Source organism: Haliotis rufescens, unplaced genomic scaffold (genome assembly GCF_023055435.1).
Source record: "Haliotis rufescens isolate VD_foot unplaced genomic scaffold, xgHalRufe1.0.p SCAF_6, whole genome shotgun sequence".
NCBI classification, from domain to species: domain Eukaryota; kingdom Metazoa; phylum Mollusca; class Gastropoda; order Lepetellida; family Haliotidae; genus Haliotis; species Haliotis rufescens.
In genome coordinates, this window is record NW_025964334.1 from 32,787,462 (window position 1) to 32,803,179 (window position 15,718).

Below are 15,718 nucleotides of genomic sequence, written 5' to 3' on the forward strand. Positions count from 1 at the left end.
TTTATTCTAATAAGGGCGCCCTATTTCTAATTTTGAGGCACTTATTACATTGAATACGGTAATTGTAGTTGTCAGACAAAGAGAAACATGTAAAAAAGAACACTATTATCACTTGTTCTTGTGATACTTTTTAAGGAGCTGGATCACATATTCCTTTCATGATAGAATTTTTATCATTATGACAAACCTTTGACTTTTGTTTATTTGGACAAACCTTAGAAGTTTGATCATTCTGACAAAGCTTAGATTTTTTATCATTCTGACAAACCTTTGATGTTTGTATATTCGGACAAACCTTAGGAGTTTGATAATTCTGACAAACCATAAACAACTTGTGACATAGTACTGATAAAATGATCACAGGACGATGAAGTCTTAAATTCTGTTCAAAACGTAATCTGTCAAGAATTCACACTTACTGTTCGTGAAGTTTTTGGCGCTGAAGGACTTGTTAGGCTAACCATTTCCTGAATGGCTAGTCTGAGTTTGAGCCTATGTAAGGGATTGCTGATACCGATCTCTCGTTGAATCTCCGTGTCGGACAATGCTGACATGATAGCTCCACTTTTGACATTGGCTCGACACGCTGCTACATACCATGCAGGCATCCCTACCCATAACTGAAACAACAATCAGTGGTTAGGACACTAGTAGCTGAAACAACACACAATCAGTAGTTGGGACACTAGTATGACAGTCTTATTCCTACTGTACATCCAAAAATAATGAAAAGAAAAATATCTGACAAAAACACTTATTTTTCTTAATCTAACGAACTCGCACAAACGCATTTGCATAAACCAGACTTAACTATAAAACCAACTAAAATATACAATCTCAACGGTTCAGCAAGATGGTATAGCATTGGACAAAAAAACGTCGCAAGTGAGTGGAAGTGAACTGTTACTTACTTCTAACCAGGCTACAACAGTTGGTCCGTTCCACAAGGCAAAGGGGGTGCCTGCCTTCATGGCCTCTTCCAACAACTCATGTCTGAAAATACAACATTCCTCATGACTGCTTATGTCTGAAAATACAACATTCCTCATGACTACTTATGTCTGAAAATACAACATTCCTCATGACTACTTATTTCTGAAAATACAACATTCCTCATGACTACTTATTTCTGAAAATACAACATTCCTCATGACTACTCATGTCTGAAAATACAACATTCCTCATGACTACTTATGTCTGAAATACAACATTCCTCATGACTACTTATGTCTGAAAATACAACATTCCTCATGACTACTTATAATGATCATCACCCAAAACTTGACTTAATATGTGGGACAAATGTATCAATGTCAGACATGCCAACTCCAATATGTCAAACTATTATTTTATAACCATCATGCTGTCTATATTTGGTGCAAGCCGCCATGACAGATAACAAAAACACCATTGGATTTTTGTTTGAGGCAGGATATTTTTCAGTCCATGCTTCAAAAGACAAAAACAATTTCTTTGAAAGGAAGCTGAATATTTTCTATCTTTCACCACATATTCTTTTCAGGACAGTATGTGAACAATTTTAGTTTTCTTAGTACAAAATATTTAAAATAAAAAAATCTGCAGAATATCAAATGGTCAGTACCTAACCACACCAAAACCTGTTGATTGGCACGCTTGGGAAGCTCAATTGTCCTTCATAAACCAGCAGCTTAGAACCTACTCCTCCAAAACCATGTTCAAAAACAAGTTCAACCTACTTTTTCTTTTTCCTCCTATCAAATTCTGATTGTCCTAGCCCCAGAGTGAGTGCGTCCCCGCTCCCGTCTGTATCGGTGAAGGCCGTAGCACCACGCTCCAACCCCATCGCTTCTTTGGGTTTCTGCTTCTCCTTCTTACTGAAGAACCTCCCTAGCGAACTCTTCAAGCCCTTCTTTTTTGTATGCTTGTGTAGTGAGTCTTGACTGCTGTGCACGCTCCCCATCGGACTTGCTGTCCCGTGAGTAAGTTCGTGCAGTTTGCTACACCTGAAGGGAAATAACTCTTGATTACACATGAGAACAAATACATTCATGGGGACTCCGGGTAAGAATATAGGTCCTAGCAACCTAGGCTTGTTGTAAGAGGTGATTGAATGGATCGGGTGGTCAGGATTGGTGGCTTGGTTGATTGCAGGTCACTGTGTCACAATTACTTGGATCGATGCTCATGACATCAATCACTGGATTGGTCCAGACTTGATTATTTACAGATCTACGTCAGATAGCTAAAATATTGCTGAGCTCAACATTAAACAACCAATAAATGATGCTATGAACCATGGAAACATTAAGGTATTTATAACAAATAGGGATGGGTATTGGAGTTTTAAAGTGTATCACAATATTTTACGATGCACAAGGTCGTATTGTGATACGTATCATGATATATTGCATAATTCTAAATTTTGAATTCAGAATCAGTTTGAAACACCAGTTTTTGAATTGAAGTTTATAAATGGAACAAAACAAGATTATGGTACAACATAATGTTTACTGATTCAATAAATAGGCATGAATGCATGCTCCAGATTCACGCTTTGGGTATTTGGCAAGTGTATAAGATTAAACACATGATAAAATTCTTGAAATCTCCCAATATATCCAGCATTTAGAATGATATTGTGATACGTATCGTGGAGAGAGTGTACCTCAATATACCCATATACCGGTAATACCGTGCACCCTTAATAAGAAATGATTACCTATAATAGCAGGTCCGGGATTTTGAAAAAGGGGGTGGGGTGCAATGTGATGAAGTGACTTCGGTGAGGGTGCAGTTAACATGTAAGGGGTGTGATAGAAAGGGTGTTGTTCACCCCACTCTGGGTCTGCCAGTGATCTATATCTGGTACGATGCTTGTTTGTTTGTTGTTTAACGCCGCACTCAGTGACTTCGGTGAGGGTGCAGTTAACATGTAAGGTGTGTGACAGAAAGGGGGTTGTTCACCCCACTCTGGGTCTGCCAGTGATCTATATCTGGTACGATGCTTGTTTGTTTAACGTTTCACTCCGCAATATTCCAGCAATATGATGGTGGTCTGTAAAAAATTGAGTCGGGACTAGACAATCCAGTGACTGACATCAGCATCGATACACGCAATTGGGATAATATGACATGCATCAACCAAGTCAGCGATCCTGACCACCTGATCCCGTTAGTCGCCTCTTACAACAAGCAAGGATTGTTGAAGAGCTATTCTAACCTAGATCTTCATGGGTCTGGTACTATGGGTAGATGTGGTACCGGTATTTCTTGACAGTTGTGATAGGGGTAGATCTAGAGGTTCATGATTAGGGTAGAGATATACATCTCCTCTACATACTAGTACAAATTTTCTAATTCAAATAATATCTAACCGTACCATGAAAAGTCATATTTATGCATAATCCGTTTTTCAAAATTCATTTCAATTGACAAAATATGAAATCTCCAAAGAAGCTATCTGTAGGCACTTACACCGGTGAGTTGTCTGCACTTTGTTGAGCTAGTGCTCTGGCGACCCGTTCTAACCTCAGTGACCTTGGTGTCGGTGGACTAGACTCGCACTTAATCTGCCGTGTTTCATCCTTACTGCTGAGGGCTGTGTCATCACGACTGTACTGGGGCTTCAAAGACGAAAACATGGGTGTGTAAAATTTCCTTAAAATTTCCCTTCATTCTTATCACACAAACATGTTACCTTCACAAACAGAGATAATCTTAGCATATTCTCCATCAAATCATACGCAATTTATAATAAACAACACTACACATGGTATTACGTATGAATATATACAATTTCTAACACCAAAAATATAATGCTGAAAATAAAATGTTACATTATTTATATCACAGATTTCTGAAAAAAAAATGTGTTAAGATACAGTAACAATTTGACACAATGTATTTTCATGTACCCTGTTACATTGGCTGCGATGTGACCAACTGTCACTATGTATTGACCTACCAAGCTGACCATAGCTACAGTTATCGGCATAATGGCAAACACTCTTAAAGGCATACCAAAATATTTTCACTTACAATAATAAAAAAATAATATTTTTTTTATTTAAATTATTTTTTTTAATATCCAGGTGACTGCATCATAGTGCTTACTTGATGAATAACAAAACATATGAAATCATTGGGACAAATGGTAATTCCTATTCTCGGACATTTAAAAAGTGTCTAAAAAGCATGCCTTTAACAATTCTTGCCACTTACAACCAATCAACCAGTCTAGAATACGCCAACCCTTGTTGCCATAATCGCTATGGTAACGCCTTAGAACCTTCCCAAAGCATTTCTCTTATTTGCGAAGCATATGGCCAAGCCAATGAGTTGCCCTCCCATCTGTGCTACACAGCAATGGTGACTACAGCGATATAGCGAAGCTACTAAGTCGAAACATCTCAGAGGGCAAACCAGCTTCAGGGCAACAATAATGACCACTTCATCAGTTCCCTCCCTTGGATTTCAATTGGCAAAATTAAATCACTTATTGATTTTTGTCTGACAGCTTGCGTCTACTTTGACTTGGCCTGTTTGCACTTCTACTGATAAAATGGTTTAAGAAATGGAGGATGTTCTCTGTAGCTATGATGTACAGAGAGCTACTCTAGGCTCTAGAGCGAGGTCCCTGGGCGGACCCATCTAATCTTCTAGACAGGTGAAACTAAACTGTGTGACTAGTTCTATATAGTCCTGCAAAATAATATTACAACATTGTTACAGAAAACAAAATTTATTTATTTCAAAACATCAATTGCAGAATTTAACCATGCGTGAAATAGTTGCCACATTCCACATTGTGCAGCCATTTTCCTGTACACAACTCAGATAGGCTTTTTTTTTTTAGGAAAAGAAAAATATGTCGGTTTCAAAATATCTTAATATCTTTAATGCAAATATGACCTTTGACCTCAGTCTTTTTGAAATTGTGTTGAATTATACTGAAACTTTACACATGAATTCGTCTAATTGTTTTGGAAAATTATGAATTCAGTTTTTAAACCGATTGAGATATGCAACCTGCTTCACATATCGATCTCCGTTAGCATTAATGTTTTTATCTCCTATTTCTTTTAAAAAATAATAAAGTTACAAATTCTTGCTCCCTTCATCATTTAACTGAAGGATTCAATATCTGTCATCTGATGCTATACATCTTTTACTCCCTACTTCCATGAAACATCTCACATGATATGAGATAATGTCTTACGTCCTGAGACATAATTATTTCTTTCCGTTGATAAAATGAGACACTTTTCTTCCATTCATGAGAGAAGTTCTTTCCGGAGAAAAATAATATTTATTTCAAAAAGAGAGACATGAAGTCTCATGATAAGTTATTTATCCCTTAAACCTGATTTCTTCTGCCTTAAGATCTAATTTTTCTCTCACTGAATGAGACGTGAACCTTTTTGTCCTGATATGAGTTATAGTTATCTTACAAAGATGAAACACATTCTCTCGTTTCTTGTGATATGGTTATTCATCACCATCGCATGAGATCCCTACCCCCTCTGTTCCCCGTTACCCCGAGATACAATATTAATATCGTCTTTTGTGTGAGATACACTGATAAATTCACTCCTACTCTGAGATACATTATATATATACCACCGAGTGAGATGATTCACCCCTACCATGAGATACACCGAGTGAGACAATTCAGCTTTCCTCTGAGATACACTGATAAATTCAATCCTACTCTGAGATACATTATATATCTCCCACCGAGTGAGACGATCCACCTCTACCCTGACATACACTGAGTGAGACATTTTACCCCGGCTCTGAGATATTTACTTATCTCCCGCTGAGTGAGACAATATATATCCGATATACCTGCTGCGCTGCTGCGGAATCAGCAGATGTTGCCAATTGCGGACTAGATGAGGAATAGGTGTACAAGTGGGAGGCAGATATACCCGCTGGTGCCTACAATGACAGGAAAAGGTCCACGTTATCCCACACGCTGGGAGATGCCTGTATCTCACACTGGGAGATACCAACCTTATCGCTCATGCTTGATCTCCACGATCTGTTTTGTCTCAATCAAATACATTTTAACTTTTAGAGCCAATTTTCCAAATCTCATGCAAAACAACTGTGTAAGAGTAGACCTAAAATGATTGAGGCTAATTGTTTGAATTCTCTTTGCAAAGACTTCAGCGAGGACAGGCAGAGCCTGTTTGTTTGGTCTCTACAAATATTAATGACGAAGGTGGAACTTTTGTGCCATTGGTATCCCCCAGATGAGAATTATACGGTATAATGCATGCTTGGGATGCAGTGTTTACAGTGCAACCTAACTATGATTATATTTCATCAGAGACGCTGCTAAAGGGCATAACACTACCAGCATGGGGAATAAACAGACAACACCCTCCCTTATGTCAAGTCTTTGAAAGGCATTTAGACACTTTTATGAATAACAACTTCATCATTTTAACATTTTTTTGCACCTTCTGGCCCATTCATCATGACACTACACCACTTGATGAAGGGGCAAGAAACAGCCCCAAAACACACCAATAAACAATAAAGATATTGTCATCTGTAAAAGATGTCGTGTTTTCACCTCCATTATATCAAGAAAAGAGGCTCTTTGACCGCGAAAAATGAAAATATTCTTCCTCTGTTAAAAGTTATTTAAAAGCTGAAGCCATATATGAAACACTGTTTTTAAAAATCTTTTGAAACCACACAGTATGGTGTATGATTTAAAGAAGGTGTCATTCTTAAAGGGGGTATGCTCGGGCTAATTTACAGACCCAGACTGATATAAGTCTTTCAAAACTAATTCACATCTTATGCTGTCAAGCAATCTATCAGTTAATGACGATCTGACTACACAGAGAAAATGGCTCTGTGTCACAGAGGGTCACAATTCCCATGCTTCAACATCTGGCAGTCGTAGCACTATGACAGCTATGTGGTATGGTCCTAACTTCTACCTGGTAACACAGGGCCAATAAGAGTTGTCTCCCCTTACCCCACCGACCTGCCCCTTCCCCCATGCTGATAGTGGCTGGCAGGGCTCTGTGTGGCTATATATATAAATATACATATACATATAAGTATATCCTTATCTAAGCAGGCAGGTTTATCATGCATGTTACTAGTTAATAATTTTTTTTAACTCATTCTATTGGGACAAAATAATTTACCAAAAATATTTTTTCAATTTGTTTAATACTTTATATGTATTTGTATTCATAATTATTTTAATATTCTCAATTTCAAATGATCAATTTGCAAAAATATATTTAGGTAGGAATTAGTAACACACATCATAAACATTCAAAAAGCTTCTATGAAAAACGATGAAAACATTGCAAAGCTTGTAAATACCATGTTCTATAATGCACTGATTATGCAGTTATATACTTGAGTTCTATTTATTTAACAGCTAGAATATAGGCAAGCGATAAAAAGTTCTTATAGTGCAAGATTCAATATATACTGACAAAAGTGCGTGATATGGATGATTAAATACCGATTTAAGAAATATGCCATGTACACTACCTAGCCAGTACCAGACAATTTTGTTTGAAGGGATTGGTCACGATGTAGGATATATACCTCAACTTTACATGCATATGAAAAAGAAACCTTATTATGGAGTAATATACTGTAATCCTTATGGCTGAACAAAATATTGCTTATGGTCTATCATATCACTGACAGAGTTAATGTTGTTTTATGCCATAGTCACCATTACAAGTACTGCATATGATCTCTTAATATATCAGTGAGTGATTGGGTGAAAGTTGTTTTATGCCATAGTCACCATTACAAGTACTGCATATGACCTCTTAATATGTCAGTGAGTGATTGGGTGAAAGTTGTTTTATGCCATAGTCACCATTACAAATACTGCATATGATCTCTTAATATATCAGTGAGTGATTGGGTGAAAGTTGTTTTATGCCATAGTCACCATTACAAGTACTGCATATGACCTCTTAATATGTCAGTGAGTGATTGGGTGAAAGTTGTTTTATGCCGCAGTATTCCCGCCGTGACAAGGGCCTTTAAGTTCTCAAGCCTCAGCTAGAAAATCCCAGTGTTGGGGTACTATCTCAGGTGTTTACTTTCCAAAATGGAGGCAAATAGGTATATCTGCGATAATTGGTGTGTCAAATTAGTAATTACCAAAATGAATCGGTAAACATTATCAGCATGTGTGACAAAAAGGCCTTGATGAAAATATTATCTCTGAAACATTATTTTTTTCATCCATCATTTTTCTCGCAAAATCGGTAAACCTTCTGATCACAAACTAAAACAAGTGATTATAAATTGATTATAATACCTGATAACTTGAGATATCAATAACATGAGACAATGGAGACCTTTCTGCCCAACTGTTCCCACGATCCAGCTCTCATCAGTTCATTTTTGTATATTTGTTTCGCCAATTCCAAAAATCATCTTTTATAAAACCCTGTTGACAATAAACCAGTAACCATGGTAACACCTCAACATAGCAGCATCATACTCATATAGGCACAGAGTGTATAAGGTTTAAGCCATTACTTTGAAGCAAAGATGACAATAGTGTTACTTGCAAGCAATCTACATGAACATTGTGCAACGTTTTATCATGGACAGGTACAGATACGTCACAATAGCATCTCCTCTTGTATTAGGACAGGAATCAATTGGCTCTATTCATCATTCATAGTCATGATTGCTTTGCTGTTTGTTTGTTGCTTAACGCTGCACTAAGCAATATTCCAGCTATATGGCACCGGTCTGTAAATAATCGAATCTGGACCAGACAATCAAGTGATTGATATCATGAGCATTAATCCACGTAATTGGGATACGTTGACATGCATCAACCAAGTCAGCGAGTCTGACCACTCGATCCCGCTAGTCGCCTCTTACGACAAGCATAGTCGCCTTTACGGCAAGCATGGGTTGCTGAAGACCTATTCTACCCTGGATCTTTACGGATCTTCCTGGATCTTCACGGTTTGCAGTCATATATAGTGACATTGATCAATATGAGATCCCAGGAACATCACCGATTCCACACCAAGTTGACTTAAACTCAGGATTTTATCTAGCATTGCCATGGCAACCACATTGGGAAACAATAATTATTATTTTGTGCAATATTGGAATTTGTTGAATGTTATTACTTTCTTTTGAGATTGATAACTATTTTTTTATCTTTCCATGATAAACAACATGGTTCTATTTAAATAGGATGGCATATCTGATTATATTTTCAAATGTTAAGTGGTATATTATACTGATTATTTTAGCTAAAACATTTAGATGGCTACAGCTGCAAGGCCATTATAAATTAATTATCAGATATTTCTCTCCGCCTGCCACACAACAAAACATCACCCACAATATTTCATTGTACCCAAGTACCTACACATGAAGAAACTGTTCACTTCATTCATTACTTGATGAAATACATAGACTTATCAAATGTGCGCTCCATGTGAACCACCTCCGTTGACAGTATTATACACAGATGCCTAGATCAGTTTGTTTAAAAAAAATTACAACAAACAACATAATGCCTCCTATTTCACTTTTAAATTTTTTTTTAAAAAATTCATGAAAATAGAAATCCATTCATTGCAGGCTAACCATTATTCAGCAATGTTCCCTTTATTTTTTCCATCAGCATACCTATTTCCCACTTTTCAACAGTCCCAAGCTATGAGCATTACGTATACTCAAGGCACAAACAATCCATGAGTGGACCTGTGTGGGCACCAGACCTGCATGGCATATTTCTTAATGTGAGTCTGATGATATAGTAGAGTGCTAGCATGCTACACAGATGAGCACCCTCTCACGACAGCCACATACAACATCGAGGTCAAAGGTCAAAGTCAGGAAGTCATGCTTCAGACAAGTTCAAGGTCACCAAAACAAATTCAAACTGAAGAATATTTTTTTAAAATAAAAATTCAGGCATGCATTTAATTATTTAAGATAATATTTAATGTCCCAAAATACAAAGAGCCTTTAAATGAATGAAAAACATGCTCGCATGCATTTGTAAGAATCAAATTTAAATTTAAATATGCATAAAATAAATGAAAATCAAGAAAAATGATGAAAGATGATTATGATCCTGTGCGACCAGCAGCGAGGTGAAAATATTCAGGTAAATAAATTCAGGTAAATAAAGTCAAATTTCAACTAAAACATCTGGTCAATTTTGTTGCAATAAAATAATTATTTCCATCTAAACTGAAATTTCTTTTAAAAAATTAGAACGAAAATGAGTAAGTATGGCACAAAATACTGAACCAAAGTACAACACGAGAAACGAAACCTTGAGAAAATGGCATGTGACCATTTGGCGACTGGGGGTGGGAAAATGGGCAGGGAGGGGAGGTGACTCAAGCATAAGCGAGACGCATGTCTGAAACGCAAATATAGCAAAATAGACTCGTTGTTAGCAAATTAATATCCAAAGATGTTGGTCATTAAATCTACACAACCACCCCAACATCTCTAAGCAAATAATTCAAAAACAATTCTGGTGTGTAGCAGTTAATTAATAAGTAAGACAAACATTAAGCTTTCTAATGACCATATATTAGTGCAAAAAAGCCAAAATTTACTCAACTATTTGCAAACAGCCAACAAAGATACATTGTTTTAAAATACATTATTAATACAACTGTGTTAATCAATGAAAAAATCTCAACATGCACAATAGTTAACTCGAGCAGTATCGCTAAATGACAAAGCAAATCTGCTTTACCACTTAAGGTCGATACACCATGAACTGACCAGTATTATATCTATACGCCAGAGAGATATTTTCCAAATTTCATCCACAGTATTCCTGTCATATGTTCTGCATACATGTATGAGCTGATATAGGCCAAACATATTGTGAAAATGCACGTTTACAAAACGCATGCATCACAAGATACGCTTTATTTTAGTATTAGTTGACAATACTACCAAATTTAGCAATGGGGGCCACAGTTCACACGATTATTTAAGCAATTAATCATGTCCAATTACGGAAACAGTCTGTTACAGGACAAGTATCACACATGTATGTTTTTAAAAATGACTGCCGACTATAGGTACGAACTATGGACGTGAGGGGATTAAGATTAATTCTAGATTCTTTCGTTGTCACCACGTCACCTGGGCCATTAGGCATGCCAGAAACAAACCAAAAGGAGGGGAAGAACTAAAAATAGCACAGTGCTGGGAAGATTCACAGTCTTCACTCTCGCTCGCACCCTCCACTCATGGCCACCACACACGCACGCTCGGCCGCTGATGACACGATGAGTGAGTATGCTAGACGTCAGCTAGCCCGGCCACGGACTTACGGTGTGGTATTTTTGGAGAATATCTCTCGACTGATATGTTCTGGGCGTGGGCGTTGAGCGCCCGCTGAGAGGGGGAGACGAGCGCTCGTAGCCCTGCGGCCACCTGGTGGCAGCTATAGCATCAAGACTCCCGCTTCCTACCCGACTCTCCAGTTCTTCTGCTCTCTGCTCGGTGCTCTCCTTTTCTTCCTGTATTAACCTGCAACAAAACGTGGTCTCTTAGCGGGAAGAGTCGATACGAGTGAAGGAAGCATTTGGAACAGAATATCAGATATTCTCAAAACGAAGGTAAAGAGGCAGTTCCAAATGGAGAATAATAATGGTTGGTTGTTTGTTTGTTGTTTAACGCTGCACTGAGCAGTATTCCATCTATAGGACGGCAGTCTGTAAATAATCGAGTCTGGATCAGAGAATCCAGTGATTGACATCATGGGCACTGATCCACGCAATTGGGTTCGATGGCATGCATCAACCAAGTCAGCAGGCCTTACGACAAGCATGGGTTGCTGAAGATCAATTATAACCTGGATCTTCGGGGGTATAATAATAATGGCCATATGGAGCCAACATAAGTTTGTTTGTTTGTTGTCACAGTCAGCAATTTTCCAGCTACATCAATACTGTAAATAATCAGATTCTAAACTACAATTCTCACAGTATTTTTTTTAAGGAGAGTGAGTGATTGAGCAGGGGTGAGTTGGTATGGTGTCGGTGGATCTTGGCACAGATAAGGAATACAACTCTGCAAAGTTTGTTGCAGTGCCTTAGACCACGTTTCCCCTCTTTGCCCGAAGATGCAGCCCTGAGGACTGGAGACAAGGGGAGACAACTCACCTAATCTCATTGTTTATTGCATCCAGCTGTTCCTGTAGCATGAGGGCGAGGGTCTGTGCGTCCGTGTGTCCGGTAGGAGACAGCAGATCCACAGCTCCGAATATTGACTCGTTATCATCTGTTCCCTCGGTGTCCGATGTATCAAATGCATGTTGAACGTTCGCCAGCACATGTGCTTGTTGTAGCTTCTCCCATTCTTGTTCATTCAGCGTGTTAACCTGTTGGGATGCCATGTCAAAATTGCTTAAAAAAAGATATTAAATCATGTGACTGGGCACATTTTATTAGAAATAGTGACATCTTTCCTTTGCAAGTGGTTATCAGTCTACCATCCCTCTCCTTACCTTGGACTGGTCAATCAACCCTTTTCCAGACATGGATTGGACCACCACCCCTCTTCCTACCTTGGACGGGTCAGTCACCCTATCACTATCTTTGACTGGTCCGCTTCCCCTATCACCATATGGGAATGGCCCAATCACCACCTTGCACTGGCCCACTACCCCTATCACCACCTTGGACTGGCCCACTACCCCTATCACCACCTTGGACTGGCCCACTACCCCTTTCACCACCTTGGACTGGCCCGATACCCCTATCACCACCTTGGACTGGCCCACTACCCCTATCACCACCTTGGACTGGTCCACTACCCCTGTCACCATTCCTCTCCCCACCTTGGACTGGTCCTCTAGGAGTGCCTGCTCCCGACCACGCTGTACTCTCCTCAACACGCTCTCCTCCACTCCAAGTCCCGTCCTGGAAGAAAACATCATCATCTTCAGCAATAATAACAACGAGATAAGTGTCTGCTTAAATATAATTGTTGGAATTATATAAATCATACTTTAGTATTTACTAAATATGACATTTAAGTCGATAAAACCTGACTGATAACACAATTTTGAGAAATCCAGGGGTCCCTGGGGTCCTCAAATTACACCCTGAACTTGGAACTCAGGAGGTGGTGTCCATGGTTTTGCTGTGTGCTTATTTGAGTTACAGACGAATGTCGTACCTCATAATTTGTTCAATCTGAGCTCGGAGAATCTCCACCTCTTTCCGGTATCTCTGCAGGTCCTCATTGATTCGTTCCTGGAATAGACACATAATGAGAGTCATACCACACAACCATTTCAACAGTGTTAGTTTCAGGTGATCAGAGTGTGAGTGTGAGTGTGAGTGTGTGAGCCTGTGTGTGTTTGTTGGTCAACGTCACTGTGAGTGTGAGTGTGGGAGTGTTTGTGTGTTTGTTGGTCAATGTCTGTCAGTGTGTGAGCCTGTGTGTGTTTGTTGTCAACGTCACTGTGAGTGTCAGTGTGGGAGTGTTTGTGTGTTTGTTGGTCAAGGTCTCTGTCAGTGTGTGAGCCTGTGTGTGTTTGTTGTCAACGTCACTGTGAGTGTGAGTGTGGGAGTGTTTGTGTGTTTGTTGGTCAATGTCTGTCAGTGTGTGAGCCTGTGTGTGTTTGTTGTCAACGTCACTGTGAGTGTCAGTGTGTGAGTGTTTGTGTGTTTGTTGGTCAATGTCTCTGTCAGCGTGTGAGCCTGTGTTTGTTTGTTGGTCACATTCAGCAATATCCCACATATTTGACGGTGCCTGGAAATAATCATGTCTGGGCCAGACAATCGAGTGATTGACATTAACAACAACAACACACAGCATCGAGGTACGATGACACACAAACAACCAAGTCACCGAGTTTGACCATTGTCGCCTCCTATGACCAGCTTAGGTAGTTAACTAATCCTAACTCAGAACCCCAATCGGGTCATTCAAAAAAAGGAAGAGGAAATGCCTCACAAGCAGGATCTTGTTTTTCACAGACACAAGGAAGCATTCATGGTCCACATGAACCACATCAGTGTGATGACTTCCAAAGAAAGCTTTTATAACCTCAGAATTTTGAATTAATTTGGCAAACCAGATGCCTTCCAAGGTCTGTGTGGCCTTTTCGAAAAAACTAGCCTATACTTTACTTCTTAGTAGATTTAACACTTTATAGTATGGGCTGTCATAAGCCAAGATTCCAAACAAGCTTGCCCAAAAGAAATTTACTAGACACATACAGCAGAAGCTCCTCCCACTATCAAGGGTTACTGGAGCCGAAGTTTGCCCCGAAACCACCATGGGATCAGGTGTTGCAAAGGGACATAACTGCATGACCTACCTTCTCCTGCTGCGTGTCGTCGAGGAGTTTCCGGGTGCGGTCGAGCTCCTGCGTCAGCTGGTTCTTCTCCTCGAGTGCCTGCATTCTTTCCTTGAGGTGAAGCTGCAGCCGCTCGTTGCTTTCGGACAACAGTTTGTCCACGGTTGCCGACAGCCGGGCATTATGCTCCTCATTCATTTTCTCACGCTGCCGAGCCTGTCAACATATCCAGATAACACATAGCAGAGATGCCAACATCAGATACAGGCGATCAAAGTATCGGAATAATTGTACATCACTCTCCAATCAATATCACCAAAATGTCCAGCTGTAAGAGGGCAAAAATACAGAATTCCTTGGTAAAACTATATACCCCCGCCCTTTTAGGTTGGGGTTTGATAAAACAAACTAAGAATCTGAGAGTCATTGTGAGAACTCGGATTGGGTTGGGTTCCTAAATTCAAAGAAAGCAGAAACCATCAGGAACAGAGGCCAACCCCAATTTGGAAATGGTTAATACAAGGGTAATAGTAGTGTATAGTTTGTGATGGTCTTACCCGCTGTAGCTCTGAGTCCTTGTCTTGGAGATTAGACTCCAGCTGCTCCAGACGCTCCTGTACCGAACCATGCTGCTCCTCCGCCTGAAACACAGCAGCAGAGTGAGTGAGTGAAACAGCAGCAGAGTGAGTGAGTGAGTGTTTAATGACGTTCTGTAAATAATCAAGTCTGGACCAGACAATCCAGTGATTGACATCATGAGCATCGATCCAAGCAATTGGGTTACAATTACAATTCAATCACATCACCACTCCAAATCAATCGGACCTCTATTTAACAATCAATCACATCTCCACTCCAAATCAATCGGACCTCTATTTAACAATCAATCACATCTCCACTTCACAATCAGTCCGACCTCCATTTACCAATCAATCAGATCTCTATTAGACAATCAATCAGATCTGTATTTAACAATTTATCATCTCTATTTTACAATCAATCAAATCTCCATTTCGCAATCTACTTGATCTCCAGTTACTAATCAATCAGATCTTTAACCAAAATTCAGTCAGATCTCAAATTTTTTTTACAATCGATAAGATCCCCATGTTACAATCAGTGAGTGAATGAGTTGTGTTTTATGCCGCTATTAGCAATATTCCAGTAAAACCCTTCCATGTAACAGTGGATTGTTCCTGTCATGAACTCAACATTGTTTAAAGTGAGTGAGTGAGTGAGTATGGTTTTACGCAGCTTTTAGCAATATTCCAGCAATATCACGGCGGGGGACACCAGAAATGGGCTTCACACATTGTACCCTTGTCGGGAATTGATCGCGGGTCTTTGGGGCGACGAGCGAATGCTTTAACCACTATGCTACCCAACCGCCCCAAACAACATTGTTTAAAACAG

General features: G+C 39.3%; 1 protein-coding gene across 9 annotated transcripts in view; it reads right to left on the bottom strand.

Moving 5' to 3' along the window:
- Positions 1 to 15,718, bottom strand: part of LOC124115056 (liprin-alpha-1-like) — a 145,690-nt gene that overhangs the window by 20,056 nt on the left and 109,916 nt on the right. For 7 of the 9 annotated variants that reach the window (XM_046475873.2, XM_046475875.2, XM_046475872.2 and 4 more), the window contains exons 9-19: positions 14,863 to 14,946; positions 14,327 to 14,521; positions 13,177 to 13,253; positions 12,836 to 12,917; positions 12,159 to 12,376; positions 11,325 to 11,523; positions 5,830 to 5,922; positions 3,457 to 3,605; positions 1,719 to 1,985; positions 912 to 993; positions 420 to 620 (exon numbers count right to left, since the gene is read on the bottom strand). In XM_046475873.2, the coding sequence (XP_046331829.1) occupies positions 420 to 620; positions 912 to 993; positions 1,719 to 1,985; positions 3,457 to 3,605; positions 5,830 to 5,922; positions 11,325 to 11,523; positions 12,159 to 12,376; positions 12,836 to 12,917; positions 13,177 to 13,253; positions 14,327 to 14,521; positions 14,863 to 14,946 (1,647 nt within the window). The remainder of the gene's footprint in view (positions 1 to 419; positions 621 to 911; positions 994 to 1,718; positions 1,986 to 3,456; positions 3,606 to 5,829; positions 5,923 to 11,324; positions 11,524 to 12,158; positions 12,377 to 12,835; positions 12,918 to 13,176; positions 13,254 to 14,326; positions 14,522 to 14,862; positions 14,947 to 15,718) is intronic. The other 2 variants (XM_046475878.2, XM_046475882.2) reach the window with 2 other exon arrangements.